Raw genomic sequence first — 19,333 nt, 5'->3', positions numbered from 1 at the left:
TCAGTGTTTAAGATCATCACCAATTTGCATGGTGTTTTATCAGATACCGTCGTATGATGATCACGGGCTAGTGGAATCATTTATTCAGAGCCTGAGATTTCTAAACAATAACCTGAACAACTCTTTGTACTTTTTTTTTTTAATACTGCAATACAAGAAAACTATTGGAAAAGAAAAGAGCCCCACTTTCTTACATAGCATTACATAATAGATCCGGTCTTTATCAGACAGCCTCAGCTACAGTTCTGCAGTGGATGAAGCTAATTTTCCTGCATGAGGCACGCCATCAGTGTGATGCAAAAAAATAGGATTTTTTGTACTCCCCGTAAAATCCTTTTCTCTGTAATTCACCAACTGACACAGCTCCTCCCTTAGCCATTGGGGTTGTTACGCCAAATTTTAGGAGAAGACTAGGCATAACATGTTATAAAAAACACAGTCCCTTAGGCAACAACCCCCGCCAGCCTGCCATGCAGCCATCAGTACGTCAACAAGCAGTATAACGTAAAGAAAATTAGGAGGGGCGGGTGCTGTGTCAGTTTGAATTGCAGAGAAAAGGATTTTATGGAGAGTACAAAAAAATAAAATAAAATCATATTTTCTCTTATATTCACCAACTGACACAACTCCTCTCTGGCGCCATTGGGACGTTCCCAAGAAGTGCCAAAATGAGGAGTGGGAAAACAGCATAAAAACTTCATCCACCACAAGTACTGCGTTTTTGCCCAAAAACCAGGAAAAAAGGGAAAAAATTGCATACACAATTGCAACTATACAGCCGTCTTTGCGGCCAAAACAGGCATCAGCCGATGCACTGACATCTACCTTGTAGAACTTTGTAAGCGTGTGGACAGACGACCAGGTCGTCGCCTTACACCCTTGAGCGACAGACGCTTGATGTCGGAAGGCCCAAGATGTTCCGATTGCCCTCGTGGAGTGGGCTGTGACCGGAAAGGGGGGCACCTACCCCTTCAAGGTGTAGGCTTGTACTACAATCTGCCTGATCCACCTAGAAATGGTGGTCACCGAAACAAACAGTGAGTCTGACTTCCAGAAGGGAGCCGTGGCAGACAAATACACCTTCAGAGCCTGAACCATGTCCAGGGAATGGAGGGCCACCTCCTTAGGATGTGTCGGCTTAGGACATAGAGTTGGCAACACAATGTCCTCATTAATGTGAAATGCTGAGACCACCTTCGGCAGAAAAGAAGAAGGTTGCAGACGCAACACCACCTTATCCTTGTGGATAACCAGATAGGGCGACTTGCAGGACAAGGCCGCCAGTTCCAAAACCCTCCTGGCCGATGTAATGCCCACTAGAAAGACCACTTTCTGGGAAAGAGTCAACAGAGGGATCTCTCTGATATTTTCAAATGGCGGTTTCTGAAGCGCCGATAACACTAGGTTCAGATCCCACGGGGGTAACGGTGTACGCACCGGAGGAACTACATTTCAGACCCCTTGCACAAAAGTGCTCACTAGAGAGTAAGATGCCAAGGGTCGCTGAAAAAAAAAAAAACATTAAAAAAACACACACACACACACACACACACACACACACACACAGCTGATATTTGTCCTATAATGTTGTTTAAAGCCAATTTCTGGTCTACTCCTTGCTGTACAAAACAGCAGGATCCTGGATATAGAAAAGGAGCATGAATGCCATCCCTTTCTCCTCACATGGAGATATATCTTCCAAAAAGAAGATTTCCATGCCCTCAGCATTGTTGGGATCACCGAGTCCGAAAGACCCCGGTTCCTCAACACCTGGCTCTCAATAGCCATGCCTTGGAAGCCAGCGATGGTAAAGCAGGATGGATAATCGGACCTTTAGACAAAAGGTCTTCTCGTAACGACAATCGCCAGGGGGCTTCTGCCACCAGGTCTGCATACCAGGGATGCTGGGGCAATCAGAATTACTGGAATCCCCTCGGCCTCCACTCTGCGAAGCAGACGTGGTAACAGTTTTAGTGGAGGAAAGGCATAGATCAGCTGGTATTGACCCCACGGAGCCACCAGCGCGTCTGCCCATGGATTTCTCGTCCTGGACACGAACCTCGGCACCTTCCGGTTGAGACAGGAGGCCAGAAGATCCACGTCTGGTGTGCCCCACCTCAGGCACAGTAGCCTGAACACCTCCGGATGATACGCCCATACTCCTGGGTCCAGCATCTGGAGACTTAGATAGTCCGCTTGCCAGTTCTCCACTCCCGGGATGTAAATGGCCAACAGGGCCAGTACATGTCGCTCTGCCCACCAAAGTATGTGAGTGACCTCCTGTGCGGCGGCCCAGCTTCTTGTTCCTCCATGGTGATTGACGTATGCCACAGCCGTGGCGTTTTCTGACTGGATCCTGATCGGATGTTCTCGCAGTCTCATCGACCATGTGGAAAGGCATAGCCTGATCGCTCCCAGTTCGAGCAGATTGATCGGCAACTTTGATTCCTCCGTCGACCAGAGGCCCCGAGTCAACTGAACTCCCATTACTCCACCCTAGCTGGATAGGCTGGCGTCCGTTGTGACCACCGTCCATTTCAGAGGTAGGAACGACTTTCCGGACTGAAGTACCGGGGACCTCAGCCACCAGATCAGGGAATCCCTGACTAACTGGCTCACCTGGATCTGTCGATCCAGAGACAACGGAGATTTGTCCCACTTTGTCAAAATTTCTTTCTGCAGTACTCTGATGTGGAACTGGGCATATGGTACTGCCTCGAAGGAGGCCACCATGAGTCCCAGGACTCGCATGCAAAAGCGCAGCGACAACCACTTGCAGTTCATCAGCAGTTTTACCGTGGCTCTGAGAGTCTGCAACTTGTCTGAAGGGAGAAATACTCTTGCTTCCATGGAGTCCAGCAGTAAGCCTAGGTACTCCAAATGCTGAGTGATCAGTACGATCACCGACTTTTAGATTCAACAGCCACCCAAATTCCTGCAGGGTCTGCATGGTGATCGCCACATCCTCCTCTAACTCGGAGGTGGAAGATGCTCTCAGGAAGAGATCGTCTAGGTAACCCACGATCGCGAGCCCGCTTGGCCGTAGCAGCGCCAAAACAGGAGCCAATACCTTGGTAAAGACTCGGGGGGGCTGATGTCAAACCAAAAGGAAGAGCCACAAACTGGTAGTGGGCTTCCTCGACTGCAAAAATCACAGAAACTTTTGGGAGGCATATGGGAATGTGTAGGTACGCATTCTGGATGTCTAAGGACCCCACGGAGTCCCCTTGATGGAGTGAACTGCTGAACTACTGAGTGAACTGATTCCATTCTAAACCTCTGTACTTTCACTGAGTAATTGAGGGCTTTTAGATCCAAGATTGGACGTATCCCTTCCTACTTGAGAACTACAAACAGGTTTGAGTAGAACCCCTGGAAACGTTCTGATTCCGTAACAAATACTATCACCCCAAGATTCAGCAGGAGCCTTACCACCCCCAAGACTGTAGACCCATTGGTCGGACAGCCGAGAGGTCCACCGGGCTGCAAACTCCTGAAGGCGACCCCTTCATACGGTAGAACTTTTGCTCGCAGGCTTGCGGTTCCAGGGACACTTTGGTTCTTCAGTGGTCCTCCTGTCGGGCTAGGGGCGTTTGGCCGAAGCTCCAGGCGGACAAAAAAAAGCAGTTTGTGAGCGGAAAAAGAGGGCCCTTGCCTACGGCGTGGCTCCTTAACCAGGGCTTTCTTGGATGCCTAGTCAGCAGACCAGAATTTTAACCAAATCAGGCGCCTCAGCACCACTGCCGACACTGCAGCCCTGGATAATAGGGGGAAGAGTATCCAGGGCCACGTCAAAAACGCACTTAAGGCCTTGCACTAGTTTGTCTGCTAGTTTCACGCAGACAGGAGAAGCCTGTACTACCAATTTGCGGTGCAACAGTTTTGCCCACTCAGTGTCTGCATGGTTGACCCCACACCGTAAACAAGGAACGAGCCATTGCCTCGGCCTTCCTGTCCGTGGGATCCTTAAATGCAGGAGTCTCCCCTTCCGGGATCGTGGTTACTTTGTTTAACCTGGATGGTGGGGGGTCTACGACCGGAGGAGCCAACCACTTCTTGAGAAGGCTCTCCTCAAAAAGGGGTAATGCACCGCCAAGTATTTGGGGACCGAAAAGGTCTGTTGCTGTCAACCCTATTCCTTATAAATGAACGTGTCAAAATAAGTCAGATACGGGAACACCTTAGGTGAATGGGCTGGCTTGCAGGACCCAAAAGGGATTGGGTCTACATCCCTACATCAGCAGAGGGATCTGCTGGCTCCTGAATCTACAGGGTATCACGCACAACTGTGATAAGTGCTCCAACAAGAGCTTTATCGTGCACTGACCCGGATGAGGACTCATACTCACTGTCCGAACAGTCCTGGTCAGCGTCATCTGAAACAGAGCAGGGGTCACCAGCCTCAGCAGGTCCAGAGTCTGCGTCAGAGCTCTCCCCGAGGGGGGCAGCTTTTTAGCACCTTTGTGCCCATGCACCGCCTCCATCTTGGCAACGATCTAATTGAAGACCGCCGACAAAGCGTCCAGGGGCACTGCGCATTCCACAGGTGAACCGGTTGCAATTGCTGGATTTCGGGTGAAGAAACACCAGTTTCTGAAGCCATGCTGACCCTACCCTGTCTGCCACCTGAAGGGGAGTTAAGACAGTGATAGTCCCACCCTCCTAACTGCTGCTGGCTGAGCGGCTCTTTCCCGCAGGACTCACCACTCTGACTGGTTCTGCGCTGTTCAGCAAATTGTGCCTGTGTTCTGTCAGCTCCCAGGTGCAGAGGAATTCCCACTGTGTTATCCAAAGCTGCTGCTTATGGCGCTGAAACCGATCTACAATGTGCCCAGGCTCAAAGAAAATGGCCACCGAGCATCCAGCATAAGGACATAAAGCAATGAGAAAATGGCCGCTGGACTACAGGAAAGCATGCTGCTCCTAGAGACTGACCAAAAAACGTGCTCAGGCTCCGAGAAAATGGCCGCCAGGCGTCCAGAGGGAACCACAGGGAAAATGACCGCCAAGTTACAGGAGAGCATGCTGCTCCTTGCCCTCACCTCAGATGGCCGCTGAACACTGAAAACCATGAGGAACAGTGACAGAAAATGTCAGTGATCAGAGCTGCAGGGATCACAGACACAGCCTCAACAGACACCCCCAGGGAGAGAAAGAACACACCTCAGGGCACAGCCAGCCAGCGCAGCCCCCCCTCCCCCCCCAAGGTGAGAGCCCCTGTACAGGACACACACACACAGCATTCCCCACGGGAGGGGGGGGGTTATTGGGGAAGATATGAACAGGGACCCCCGAAGCGACCTCCCCAGGAAAGCCCAGCTGCTCAGCCCTGAGGCAGGGAGAGCTGTACTTACCAGTCTTGATGAGCTGGGGAACATTCCATCACAGATCCACTCTCCGATCAGTACAGGGTTGGCTGCTGGCCTCGGCACACTGTGACGCAGACATCAGTAGCCAGGTCATATGTGTGCCCCGGAGCATAAAAGCTCCCGACCACCTCTGGAGCTGAGGTATGTCATGTCCGGCCCAGCCTGTCACCCAGCTGGCTGTTGAGAGCAGATCACAGGATCTTTAATCTTGCGCAAAAAGCAAAGCTTCTGCAGAAAAAAGAAAAAAAAAACCCACACGGACCGATGGGCCCATCAGGGTTCCTAGGTCCTTCTTCACTAGGCAAAATAAAATTGATGGCTGCATGGCAGGCTGGGGGGTTGTTACCTAAGGGACCGCCCCTTGGGCGGAAGTAAAAGTTCTGCGTTTTTCATAACATGTTATGCCTAGTCTTCTCCTAAAGGTGGCGTAACAACCCCAATGGCTAAGAGAGGAGCTGTGTCAGTCGGTGAATATAAGAGAAAGAGGAAATTTTTCTAGTGCTGGTGTTGACAGACTAACTTCATTTAGGGAGTATAGCTTTTATAACAGGGCATATTGGCCAAGGTTAACTGACATCTTAATGAGGACAGTAACACTGAAGAGATATTTGTTCTTGTTACACTGCAAGTTTAGGCAGACAAAGCTTTTATCGGTTGTAATATGCTGTTATAGGTCTATAGATGAGCTACCTAGAATATATGACCAAATAAAAATGACAGAATAGTGAGTCAAGTTCATTAAAATAGCAGAAGACTTCACAGCAGAGACAGAATGTGAGATATTGCATCTGGTGCAAAGGTATAGGAGACAAAAAAGCACTCACCAGAAGATTGGGGCAGGACTGCAAAGCTTCTAATACACCAGGAATACTAAAGGCTTCATGGCCCCTAACTCTGCGTCTTTCCAGATACCTTGGATGAAGGCCATAAAGTTGTTCAATATCTGGCATCTTTTTGAGCAGTTTCAGGAAACTGGAATCTGTGAAACCTACCAAAATGTAGAGAAAAAGTGACAATGGCATCTGCCGCAGAACATACAAAACAATGGAGGATAACATTTCTGTGAATTTTTAAAGCCTGGAGTCTAACCTACCCTTCTAGGATTTTTTTTCCCTAACTTATGAAAACTGATAAACTCCCAAGTCAGCAGTGCAATGGAGTCCAAGATCGCTGGTCCCCTACCACCCCCCCCCAGAGGGGATACGAGTCCTCTGAATTGTAACAGGACCCCGGTTCTTGACATAGTATGTGTCCAAGTCATGCAGACACTGATGGACCAAGGAAGGACCAAAGCAGGTAGAAATAAAGACCACAATCATAGGACCTCAGCTTAAAAGAGAAAAAAAAAAAAAAAAAAAAAAAAAGGGCCATTTAGCTAGGGAGTTTTTCCTTTTTGGTCCAGTAATCAGATATGGAAGGGTGGGAAGGAGAGCTGGGCAGAGGTTGAACATTATCCTAGAGTGTGTTTCTTTAAGTCTGAGCAGCTCAAGCTTCTGTTTGCATCAAAATTGGTTACTAAGGGTAATATTCTGAATAATCTGCTTAGTAGCAAGAAGGGTTTCTCAGCTCAATTAATGGAAATACAATTTTAGCTAACCCACTACTGAAACTAAACATGTAACCTAATCGTAACCCAAATCTAACCATAAACCCAACCCTTAAGCTTAACCTAAACCATAGCCAAAGATTAGCATGAAATAAAACAAAAACACCCACTCAGGTTTAGGAATTTGCACCCAAAAGATTTAGTCAGATGAACTCAAGGTGGTATAACTTGAAATGTGTGCACCCAGCTCCTAAGAACACATTCTTGTAATCTACAGTATTTCAAAGACTACTCACAAAGAGCAGACTAGTTTACTTGGCGGGTAGAGAAAGTTTGTGCCAATCAGCCACCGCCTCATCCTAGAATGAAACAGGATGGGGCAGGACATCAGAAGATGAAGATTTTGGAAAAAATTAGGACAAAGCAGCACAAGGGACACAACTCATTGAAGGCAAGTAAATGTTCCTTGTATATATATTTTTAGGTAAACATAGGCTTTAAAGAACACTATATGAAGACACTTACCTGTAGGCATGTACTCCCACCAACGTCCAGCACAAAGGTCTACCATTTTGACTACACGCAGGTAGAGAGTCACGGCTTCCTTTAGTTTCCGTGACAAGCATTCCATACACATTATATCCTGCAGGGGGAGGTATCTAAGAAAAGAACAAATTCTGTTAGATATTGAACATTTTTTTCACGAAAATAAAACAAATTTGTAAACTGGAAGGGTTAATAATTTCACAGTTATTTCTAGGACAAAACAGAAGCAAATTCTAAAACATGTTGTGCATCAGTGGAACCTTTTTTCCTGGCATTTTCTCAGCAGATTAAAGTCTGTTCTTTTTAATGCAAATGTCATCATACTCAATAATAATATCCGAATGGTTGTGCTGCGGAGTCAGATTCCACTTGCATGTGGCATTGAAGGCAACATCTAAAATCATGATTCTTGGTCCTTAATCCCAATAAAAGACAGCATTTGATTATAGATGCACTTCTGTACTGCTGTGTGTTTGTGTTTGTACACCCCTACAGTTTTGCTGCTGCTCTTCCAGACCAGTATTGTGATTTTGTGAGCCGGCTGAGATTAAGTCCATTTGTCTGGTGTTTGAACAGCAGGCAGGCGACACTGTGGATCAGACACTAGTTTGTTGGTTAAAGACCCGTCTGTATTACAACTTACTTGTTGGCTTATGATGCATATAGGACCACTGGATATGACCAAATCTGCCTCTACGATTAAGCCCTACACAGGTGAAACATGTTAGAGTGGCTTTCCTGATGGGTGGAGAGCCAGCTGAAGCAATTTTGTGATTTACTGGAAACATTGGTTACTTCTACTACTTTAGTACACACAGCGGGGTTGAGTTACTAAAACTCGACTGCAAAATCTGGTGCAGCTCTGCATGGTAGCCAACCAGCTTCTAGCTTTAGCTTGTTTAATTAAGCTTTGAGAAAAATACCTGGAAGCCGATTGGTTTCTATGCAGAACTGCACAAGATTTTGCACTCTTCAGTTTTAGTAAATCAACCCCAGCAAATAGCTTTGCAAGTACTTAAAAAAACTCTTATACTCAGTAATGCACAAAATAAACACTGGTAAGATAAACATAACTAGATACATTATCATAATAATACAAGGCATTTAAAAAGCGAGTAGTGGTGCTTTAACAAAAGCAATCAGTTGGTGGTTTGGAGTGGATCCATTGAAGCCAGAAGTGTTACAAATCTTCACATTTTAAAAAATGAACCTGCATTTGGTTGAAGACATCCTCCATTGATGAGCAATTTCTTACAATAGTCAGATATAGAACGGCCAATACAGTGACTAGATCTGTTCGGTTCAAGCGCACAACAGACAGGCGTTTCAGGTTTGACCATAATCTATTATTACTATTCTGGTTCTGTAGCATCATTAGAGCTGGACTAGCAAGTTTCATGATTACCTACAGTTCATCTAATATTGCCCCATGCACATATGTAATGAGAACAGACCTTTTTCTTACAGTGGCTATAAACAACTAACTTGCTCTGTTGCTAAGAATAGTGTGCAGAAGGAATGTACAGCATATTTATACCTTATTAACAATTACTCTACTCACTTAAATATATGGCAAAGCACTTCATGGGATAGCTGGTTCATGTAATCTTTAGGATCGTTCGATTTATTTTCAACACTTTCAGCATTTGTTTTGCATGGTTTTACATATTTTCTTCGAGGCCCCATCTTAAAAAACCGAAGAGGAGGAATCGCTTCATAAACTGCAAAGTAAAAATAAATGTAAATATAGTAAGAAAGCAGCAATATCACAAGATGGAGAATCACACAGATACCAGATCAAAGGCTCAGTTTTTTACCTTCACGTATTCTCTGCACAGCAGCCCCCTCAATACATACCCAAGTCCCATCGCGATCCAGCGATGTGCACAAGAGACTCGGCTCTCCAGGGACTCTCCCTCATTGGCTGAGGCAGCAAAAGAGCGAGGGATAGGGCCGAGCTATGGCGCTGTGTGGGAATGGACAGACAAGCAGTGGCTTGAGAGTGAGCCTGCTTAGGTGCCCCCACAATAAGCTGCTTGCTTCAGTGACACTTGGCTGGAGGGAGGGGCCAGGGTGCAAGCTGAGAAATAGAGGATCTGGGCTGCTCTGTTAAAACCTCTGCACAGAGCAGGTAATTATAATTTTTTTTTTTAACACCACACACACACACCTTTAATATCACTTGTAACTGTACTGTCTCTCTTAATTTTGTAAAGCACTGCACAAACTGTATAAATGTGCGATATAAATTCTGGGATACGATTAAAGGCCAACTCCACTTTTGTAGGTAAAACATAGCAAATAAAAAAAAAAAAAAAAAAAAGAAGTATGGCTTATACAAATTTCTAAACAAGCCATATATTGCAACTGAATGACCATTTCTTTTCAATCTGCAGCAGCTGTAATTTTGTCAAATGCAATGCAATGCGGCTACCTGGAGGCTTTCCATACACCATTGGTGTATAGCACGACCCCCCAGAAATGTTGTATCCCGCTTGCATGATTGGCTTACTGTTTTCCCAAAACTTTGCACAAGGATACAAGTCAGATTTTAGACATCCTCTGCAAAAACAATGTTGTCCGAGATCTTCCCAAAGGGTTAATTAGAGCTAAAAAGGTATGCAGGCTCTGCATTTTCTTCAATAAAACAATGCAAGTGCATCATCTGAATAATAATGAAAAGTTCCTCCAATTCAGATTGACGGCTCAGAGCAGAAACAGGTAGGGAACTGAAATGAAGTTTGTTAAAACCCTTGCAAGGTACATGGATCAACTAGAGAGGATTGTTTTTGCTCAACAAAAAGTGGAGTAACTCTTCAAGTCATAATTACCCAGATTTTGAGAGACATTTAAAGAGTAATTTCATGTATGGATATTTTATACATGGTTATGCTATTCCAGCTTTAAAGGTGTTACCGTCCTGCCTATCCACAGCATCCAGAGATCACTTTGCTTTTCTTTACTTCAGAAAATGCAAAGCACTTGAATGACACCCATGCCAAGTTGCCGACCTCTTGTGTTCAGTAAGTAGCAAGGCACCCACCTGGCATAGGACTCGAAAGCAAGTGGAGCTCACGGAGTAGAGATGTCTATTTAAGTGCATTCCAGGGGCACTGGCCAGGTATGGCAGGGCTTGACAAATCTGCTTTGAATCTAGGAGAAGTGTAGATTTGATTTAAATAATAAAATTTAAATTATGATTTAAATCGAGCCTCTTTACTAGTGATTTAAATCATAATTTAAATATTATAATAATTTTTAAAGAGCAACTGTCATCTCTGCCCTGCAGGAGCTCCTCCACTGACCCGCTGTTGACTCACTGACAGTCCCAATCACTTAAATGGGGCAGTTGGTAATGTGGCAGTGACACAATAAGGTGAGGGACATGGTGACAGCAGGTGAGTGGATGCCCGCTAACAGGCGCTGCCATGATGGATCTGAAATGACAGGTGCACTTTAAATGTAAGGACCTATTCTTGCTGGTAGTTAGAATCTTTAATATTTGCAAACAAAATGAAGGTCGCCGATTTAGAATAATAAGCTGTCAGTTTAGTAAAACCGCGATATCAGAACTGATTCAGTGAGTAATGTACATTAGAGGAATATTTCTGAACCTTGTTTTATCTGAATGCATCAATGCAGGGCATTTTATTTGAGCTTGCAGAGCTTGGATTGATTGAATGAGTTTAACAAAAATTTAAATATTGCAGAATAAGCGCCATTTCATGCTGAATTAACTAAATTATTAATGTATATTAACCACTTAAGCCCTGGACCATTTGGCTAGTCAAAGACCAGAGGACTTTTTACAATTTGGCACTGCGCTGATTTAACCACTTAACAACCGGCTGGAAAAAAAAAGCATTCGAAAAATTGCTGCGCAAATACCGTGCGAGATAAAAAGTTGCAACGACCACCATTGTATTCTCCAGGGTGTTTGCTAAAAAAACATATATAATGTTTTGGGGTTCTATGTAATTTTCTAGCAAATAAATTATGATTTTTTACATGTAGGAGAGATTTCATAATTGGCCTGCGTGCTCCACAACGTCTGATGGCGCTCCCTGCATGTTGGGCCTCTGTATGTGGTCACACTGTGTAAAAGTCTCACACATGTGGTATCGCCGTACTCGGGAGTAATAGCAGAATGTGTTTTGGGGTGTAATTTGTGGTATGCATATGCTGTGTGTGAGAAATAAACTGATAATATGACAATTTTGTGAAAAAAAAATAAAAATAAAAAGTCAAAAAAAAAATCTTGATTTTGCAAAGAATTGTGGGAAAAAAATGACAACTTCAAAAAACTCACCATGCCTCTTACTAAATACCTTGGAATGTCTCCTTTCCAAAAAGGGGTCATTTGGGGGGTATTTGTACTTTTCTGGCTTGTTAGGGTCTCAAGAATTGAAATAGGCCGTCAGTACTTCAGGTGTGATCAATTTTCAGATATTGGCACCATAGCTTGTGGACTCTATAACTTTCACAAAGACCAAATAAGATCCACCAATTTGTATTTATTTTTACCAAAGATATGTAGTAGTATAAATTTTGGCCAAAATTTGCTAAATTTTATAACAGAAACAAAGAAAAATTCATTTTTTTTACAGAATATTCTGTATTTTTTCTTTTATTATTTTATGCAAATGTATGTACTGAAGACCAAGTTTCGGCCTTGCAGATCTAAGACATGGAGGCCTGGTGACGCACTGCCCAAGAAGCACCAACCGCTCTGGTAGAGTGCACCTTAACTTGAAAAGGGGGAATCTTTCCCTTTAAACCTGTTGGCGACTTAGATAGCCTGCCTGCCAATTTTCTACCTCCGGAATGAAAACTTCCGATGGGCGGAAGAGAATATCCCCTGCCCAAGTTAGAATCTGGTTCACCCCTCTCTGAGCTGGGAGACTTCTGGTGCCCCCTTGGTGATTGATATATGCCACGGTGGTGGCATTGTCGGATTGAATCCTGACGGGAAAATCCTTTAACCTGGAGGTCCAGGTCTTTAAGGCCAGATATACTGCCCAAATCTCTAGGATGTTGATGGGTAAGGTACGCTCGGTTCCTGACCATCGTCCCTGGACAGTCGTTTTCTCTAGTACTGCTCCCCAGCCTGAAAGGCTGGCATCCATTGTCACTACCTTCCAGATAAATGGTTTGAAGGTTTTTCCCTTCAGCAAGTTCCGGGATAGTAACCAACTGAGGCTCTGGGACACTCTTGGGGACAGCCGCATTGGCAAATCCAAAGTTTAATTTGTCTTGTTCCAAGCAGACAGGATACTGCTTTGAAACAGTCTTGAATGGAATTGGGCATAGGGAACTGCTTCGAATGGAGCTACCATCTTCCCTAACAATCTCATACAAAGGCGAAATTTAAGGATTTTTTTCTTGACCTGATCATCCTCACTAGCTCCTGTATGGAGCTGATCTTTGCCGGAGGCAAGAACACCCTCTTCTGGGCTGTATCTATGATCATGCCTAGATACTCCAGCCTCTTTAGTGGCTTCAAGGAGGACTTTTTTAGGTTGAGAATCCAACCCAAACTTTCCAGGTAGCTGTTTGAAACGGCTACACCCCGTCTTAAGTGAGCCACTGACTAGTCTATTAACAATAGATCATCTAAGTAAGCCAGGACAGTTATGCCCTGTGCCCTTCACCTGGCTAGAGATGGGCAAGTACTTTTGTGAATACCCGAGGTGCTGTAGCAAGGCCGAAGGGCAGGGCTACAAACTGAAAATGCTTCTTTTCTACCTCGAAACACAGAAACCTCTGGCGAGGAGGGAATATAGGGACATGCAGATATGCATCTCTGATGTCGATGGATGCCAGAAGTTCCCCTCCTTGTAGGATAGATACGACTGACTTGATTGACTCCATGCGAAAGGAGCGGATCCTCAGGAACTGATTTAGATTCCGTAGATCTAGAATTGGTCTGATATCTCCATTCGGCTTTGGCACCGTAAATGGATTTGAGTAAAAACCCAAACCCTGCTCTTCTTTGGGGATCTGCATGATCACCCCTTGAGGCAATAATTGGTCCAACGCTTGCAACGGGGATTGCTTTTTGCCTGGATCCCTCGGAACGTTTGATCTAAGAAAACGGGCCGGTGGAAACTCTCGAAATTCTAGCTTGTATCCTAGAGATACAGTGGAGAGGGTCCATCTGTCCTGAATTTCCCTCTGCCAGACTTCTGAGAACTTCAGAAGTCTTCCCCCCACCTTGGTGAGGGGGGATGCCTCTTCATGATGAGGCCTTGGTATTTCGCTTTGCAGACTTGTGGGCCCAGGTCCTCCTCTGTGCCTGGGTCTGACCCTGAGATATACCCGTGAGGGCCGGCGGCAAAGGCCATCGCCCCTGCCTAGAGGAGGATGCCCTTGGCGCTGGGGAAAAAGTCTGTTTAAACGAAGGACGTTTATATTTTCTTTTGACTGGTAAAAGAGTACTCTTTCTGCTGGAAATAGTCTGAATGTATTTATCCAAGCTATCTCCAAAAAGGTGTTCTCCCTTAAAGGGGAACCCAGTTAGAAGATTTTTACAAGGCGTTTCAGCTGACCAACCCTTTAACCAAAAGGGTCCTTCGCATGTGTACAAGTACAAGCGCCAGACGTGATGCCTGGTGAATAGAGTCCTTTATAGCATTTATGGCAAAACATAATGCTTTAGGTAGTTCGGCCAACTCCTGAGCTAGTTGTGCAGGGAGCTCTTTGAGGGCATCTGTAAACTGGTCCTTTAAAGGACTGACATATGCCTATAGCTGCTATCGCAGGCTGAGTTACGGTCCCTGCTAAGGAAAAAGAGGTTTTTAACAGAACCTTCCAACTTTTTATCTGTTGGATCCTTAAGCATACGTGCATTGTCCACTGGACAAGTTAAATTTGTAGTCACATTGGAAATCGCAGAGTCTACTGCTGGAATTTTCCACCTTTTAGTGAATTTTTCCTCCATAGGATAGAGATAAGAAAACAGGGGCTGAAGCGTGTGAAGCAGTTGCACCACCGCTAGCTTCCAATGACTCACCCTGGCTTGCCATGTCTGATCTCTCCAAAGAGAGAGACAGTATGGAGGCATGACTGGGGTTCCCAGCGCCTGAGGGTGACACCTTAGGTACCTTTACGGTAGGTCTGGAAGACATAATGCCAAGTACAAAAGCAGAGGCACACACAATATCTGCTAAATAATTCTAGCCAAACAATGCATGCTAACAGTTCTTTTCCTGTACTGGAAATGCCTGCTTTACACCCTTATGTGCCCCGCGCTTAATGTCTCTTAGTATAACAGACTCCTCTCCTTAGTGAACTCTGGCTGCGAAGGTTGAGTTTTCTTGTAGCAGAGAGTGCTTTAAAGGGATTGTAAAGTAATTATTTTTTTTTTTTTTAATTAAACAAACATGTTATACTTGCCTCCACTGTGCAGCTTGTTTTGCACAGAGCGGTCCTGAACCTGCTCTTCTGGGTCCCTCGGTGGCTGTCTCAGCTTCAACCCCTTTAATCTGTGAGCCTCAGGTGGACCTGATTGGCGCCCACAGCACTTCCCCCCTCAGTAATCAACGCTGTATGGATAGACACTGTCTCATACCTAGCGTCATGTGACTTACGGCAACCCCCCATTCAGTTTGAATATGCTTAGCTCATCTGTATTATGCAGACCTGAAGGGAGAGGGAACCCATGCTGCTTTGAAAACAACTGCCGGTTTATGCCGCTCCACAGCAGGCTAGGACACCTACCATAACTGTGAGTAATATATATAAAAAAAAGATGCCACACAACTCCTAGAGGAGAGGGGGAGGGAAAGGGGGGTTCTGTCAGCATGCTGCTAAACTCTGCAGTGTTTTAATGATTATGGGAACATTTCCCCTTAGCTGCTAAGCAGCCGATAACCATTCAGCCTGCTAATTCCCTTAGGAAAGTAAGAACCCCCTCTGCTGGACAACACATATACTGAGACAGCACTGTTCTATGGCATTTAAGGCATATAAAAGGTTTTCTCTTTTTTTTTTTACCTTATCCTCGCAGCAAGATACTGCTGAAACAGCAGATCCAAACTTCATCCATCACGGCGGGCTGCGTTAACACACGCTTAAAGACTGGGGCCCCTATAAAAGGGGTTCCGCTCCTTTGGGCCTTGTATAGCACCACTCAGGACAGCTTTAGGAAATGTAGCAAGACCAAAAAGCGTCCTGGTTCCTAGGGTCCAGCTCTCAAAGAGAAGCATTATAGGCAACACCTCGTTCTTGCATCGAGGTCCAGGTACCATCCTATGGCCTCAGTGGCGAGGATGGATCTGATTGTGGAGGTTTCTTTAAATCCAGCATGGATCCCTCCTTTTAGAGCACATCTTCACTCGTGACCAACACCTTTAGACACTGGCGAAAAAACTGAGGTACTCCTGGAAGGAGGAGGGGTTATATAGGGGAGTCAACTTCCTGTATTGGTCATACCAGTGTCAACACCTGAAGGTAGGGCTATAACCCACCAAGTAATTACTTGAGACTCTATGTCGTATGATGTACAAAAAAGAAAAAAAAAAAGTTTTCACAAAAAATTGTCACTAAATGATATATTGCTCACACATGCCATGGTTATATGTGGAATTACACCCCAAAATAAATGATGCTGCTTCTCCTGAGTACGGGATACCACATGTGTGGGACTTTTTGGGAGCCTAGCCACGTAAGGGGCCCCGAAAACCAAGCACCACCTTCAGGATTTCTAAGGGCATACATTTTTGACATCACTACCTATCACAGTTTTGAAGGCCATAAAATTCCAAGATGGCACCCCCCCCCCCCCCCCCCCAATGACCCCAAGCTGAGAGGCTTGAGTCCATTGAATATTTTATATTTTGCCACAAGTTGCAGGAAAATGACCAACTTTTTTTGCTCACACATGCCATGGGCATATGTGGAATTACACCCCAAAATAGAGTCTGCTGCTTCCCCTGAGAACAGGGATACCACACGTGTGGGACTTTTTGGGAGCATAGCCGCGTACGGGGCTCCGAAATCCAAGCACCACCTTCAGGATTTCTAAGAGCGTACATTTTTTATTTCACTCCTTACTACCTATATACGCGCTTTCTGCAGATACAACATTTTCTTTGGGGGGCTCGTTGGGTAGGGGTACGTGGGAGGACATAAAGGAAAATGCCTCTCAGGATCCAGTCTGTCCTGAAGCTCTGTATAGCACATGAGCAGTCAAAGCCAATTGAAATAAACAGACACTTTTTTGTACCAGTGTCTGGCCTTACAGGGAACTAGGTACAGCGCCAACAACTTGTCGTTGAGGTCCACCCCTCTCATATTTTGGTTATATATTGGTGGACACAGATGGGTTTCCCCACAACACCAGTCGCCGTAGTAATTTGGACAGTCGTGTCTGCATGAAGGGAGGCAAGAACGAAAACATTCTTGTTATCCCTCCACTTCATAGCAAGCAAGTTATTACACTTCAAGCAGGCTCTCTCCCCCAGCCTAAGACAGGAATCTACAAGCCTCTGGGGAAAGCCCAAGCGATTAAGTCGCACAGTGCCACATGCTCCAATCTGTTGATCAAACAAGTGACTAAACAGTGGCACGCTCGTGTAATAATTGCCCACGTACAAGTGGTACCCCTTTCCGAATAAAAGGCGACACCAAGTCCCACACAATCTTGCCAGCACTTCCTATGTAGTCAGGGCAGTTTGTCGGCTCTACGTGACTATCTCTTTCCCCGTAAACCATAAAACTACATGTATAGCCCGTGGCCCTGTCACAGAGCTTATACATCTTGACCCCATATCTGCCACGCTTGCTGGGAAGGTACTGTACTGAATGACAAGCGGCCAGAAAACTTAATCAGGGACCCATCGGCGCAGACAACTTGATGGGGAGTAAACAAGTCTACAAAACGTTGGTTGAAGTGGTTTACGAGGGGCCGAATTTTGTAGAGCCGATCGTATTCAGGGTCTCCATGAGGACGACAGAGTTCATTGTCAAGTGCATGAACCACAAAATCTGCTTGTATCTTGCCCTGGCCATGGAAGCAGAGAACACGGGCATATGGTACATTGGATCAGTGGACCAATATGAACACAACACACTCATTTTAACTATGACCACGTCGAGGGAAAGGCCCAGAAAGATCTTAAATTCAAGTGCGAATGCAGCAGGAAGGGCACTATGGGCACGATGGGCCTGTCTTTGTCTTCTTGGTGGCAGCAGGACACTACTTGTGCTTGCCACCTTGCCCGCGTGAACTGCACTTCTGGGACTCGCCATGTCACCAAGTGTTACTGCAGTGCTGGATGTACGACCAGCATGTACTAGGCCACTGGTGCTTGCCAGTTCACCAGAAGGAATAGCAGTGCTAGTACTTCTCTGCTCCATATGAGGGACATGCGGGTCTTGCACCTTAACAATAGAAGATCAGGGTCTGGTATGCCTGACCTTGGCAGGGACCACAACTCCGTCGTCAGAACTATCTGTCATGGAGCCGCTGTCGTCTACAGGATCATATTCTGAGCCTGAATCTGACAGATGAGTGACTTCCTCTTCACTATCTGTCATGCTCAGAAACGTGTAGGCCTCTTCACTAGTGTACCTTCGATTTGCCATTTTGGGCTCTAAATTTAGTGCCACGCTAGTGAGACTCACAGGTAAAAAAAGAAAACTTAGCGATTGCAGGGATCAGGCCTGACTCTGCGAATGCTGCAGTTGTGCATTTAGTGTTTTGTAAGCGACAGTGATTGATACTTGGGTGGGCTGGGCTGGGAGGAGGGGCAAAACGCAGGTGCTAGCAGGCATCTGGGCTGATCCCGCTAACACTGCATTTTTGGGAAGCCTAAACTGCTGGGGACGCTAGTATAGATCTCGATCCATTCAGATACTATACCACTAAGGGAGGTGTATGCTGCGTGCGTGGGTGTTAGCGGTACTGGCACTAACCTGATGCTGCCTAGGGCATAGCAGACCCTAAAACCTAACATATCACCCGCCGGGTAATCAGGGGGTTAAATCTTTATTAGGTAATAAACAGCAGGTGCACTGAAAAAAAAAAGTCACCTTTAACAGTTATACGGTGATCACTGGTGAAAGGGTTAACCAGGGGGGTTAAAACCTTTATTATCATCATCATTATTAGGTAGTATATGGGGGTACCCGACGCTAAAAAAGCCGACAGCGAACCTAAATACCTACCTGCCTAACTAGCATCACCTGTGACACCAATACAGTGATCAGAAAACAGATCGCTTAGTGACACTGGTGACAGGGGGGGGGGGGGGGGGTGATCACGGGGTTAAACCTTTATTAGGGGGGGTTAGGGGGTACCCTAGACAGTTATTGCAGTCACAAATGACACCAATGCAATAATAAAAAATAAAAAAAACTGCAAATGGTATCACTGTGATGGGGGGAATGATCGGTGTGCCTGCGTGTTCTACTGTAATGTGTAGTGTTGGTGCAACTCACTTAGGTCTTCTCGGCGCCAGAACGAAAAAGACCGACACGAGGAGCGATTACATCACTTCCGCTGCTCCTGTTTACATTACAGGAGCAGAGGAAGATTTCCATTCGTCAGAAGCGATCGCGAGGGGGTGGCCATGAAAAAATGGCCTCCCCCCTCATTACCGATCGCTCCTGAATGGATTCCGACTGCTGCAGGCACCGGGGAGGGGGGCGGTCGATTGGGCCCCTGGGTACGTCAATATGCCTGCCCGTGCCATTCTGCCTACGTATGTTGTCGTGTGGCACTCGGCAATTGGTTAAATAGAAAATCTTTACTCCAAAAAGCATTTTTTTTTTAAATCATTGATTTTTTATCCAACCGGACTAGGAGCATTTTTTTTTCTACAGCCAAACTCCCCATCATGTTACCCTGTGTCCATGCACACACAAGCTG

General features: G+C 45.6%; 1 protein-coding gene across 1 annotated transcript in view; it reads right to left on the bottom strand.

The window, feature by feature from the left end:
* FBXO38 (F-box protein 38) overlaps positions 1-19,333 on the bottom strand; it is a 106,929-nt gene that overhangs the window by 81,928 nt on the left and 5,668 nt on the right. The window contains 3 exon segments of the mRNA XM_077472668.1: positions 6,194-6,357; positions 7,441-7,574; positions 9,023-9,182. Coding sequence (XP_077328794.1) covers positions 6,194-6,357; positions 7,441-7,574; positions 9,023-9,147 — 423 coding nt within the window. The 5' untranslated portion in view covers positions 9,148-9,182.

The sequence above is a fragment of the Lithobates pipiens genome, unplaced genomic scaffold (assembly GCF_037356315.1).
Source record: "Lithobates pipiens isolate NorthernLeopardFrog02 unplaced genomic scaffold, aLitPip1_a1.2 Scaffold_8, whole genome shotgun sequence".
Lineage (NCBI taxonomy): Eukaryota > Metazoa > Chordata > Amphibia > Anura > Ranidae > Lithobates > Lithobates pipiens.
The sequence above is the reverse complement of the archived record's forward strand: the minus strand, read 5'-3'. Positions and strand labels throughout refer to the sequence as shown.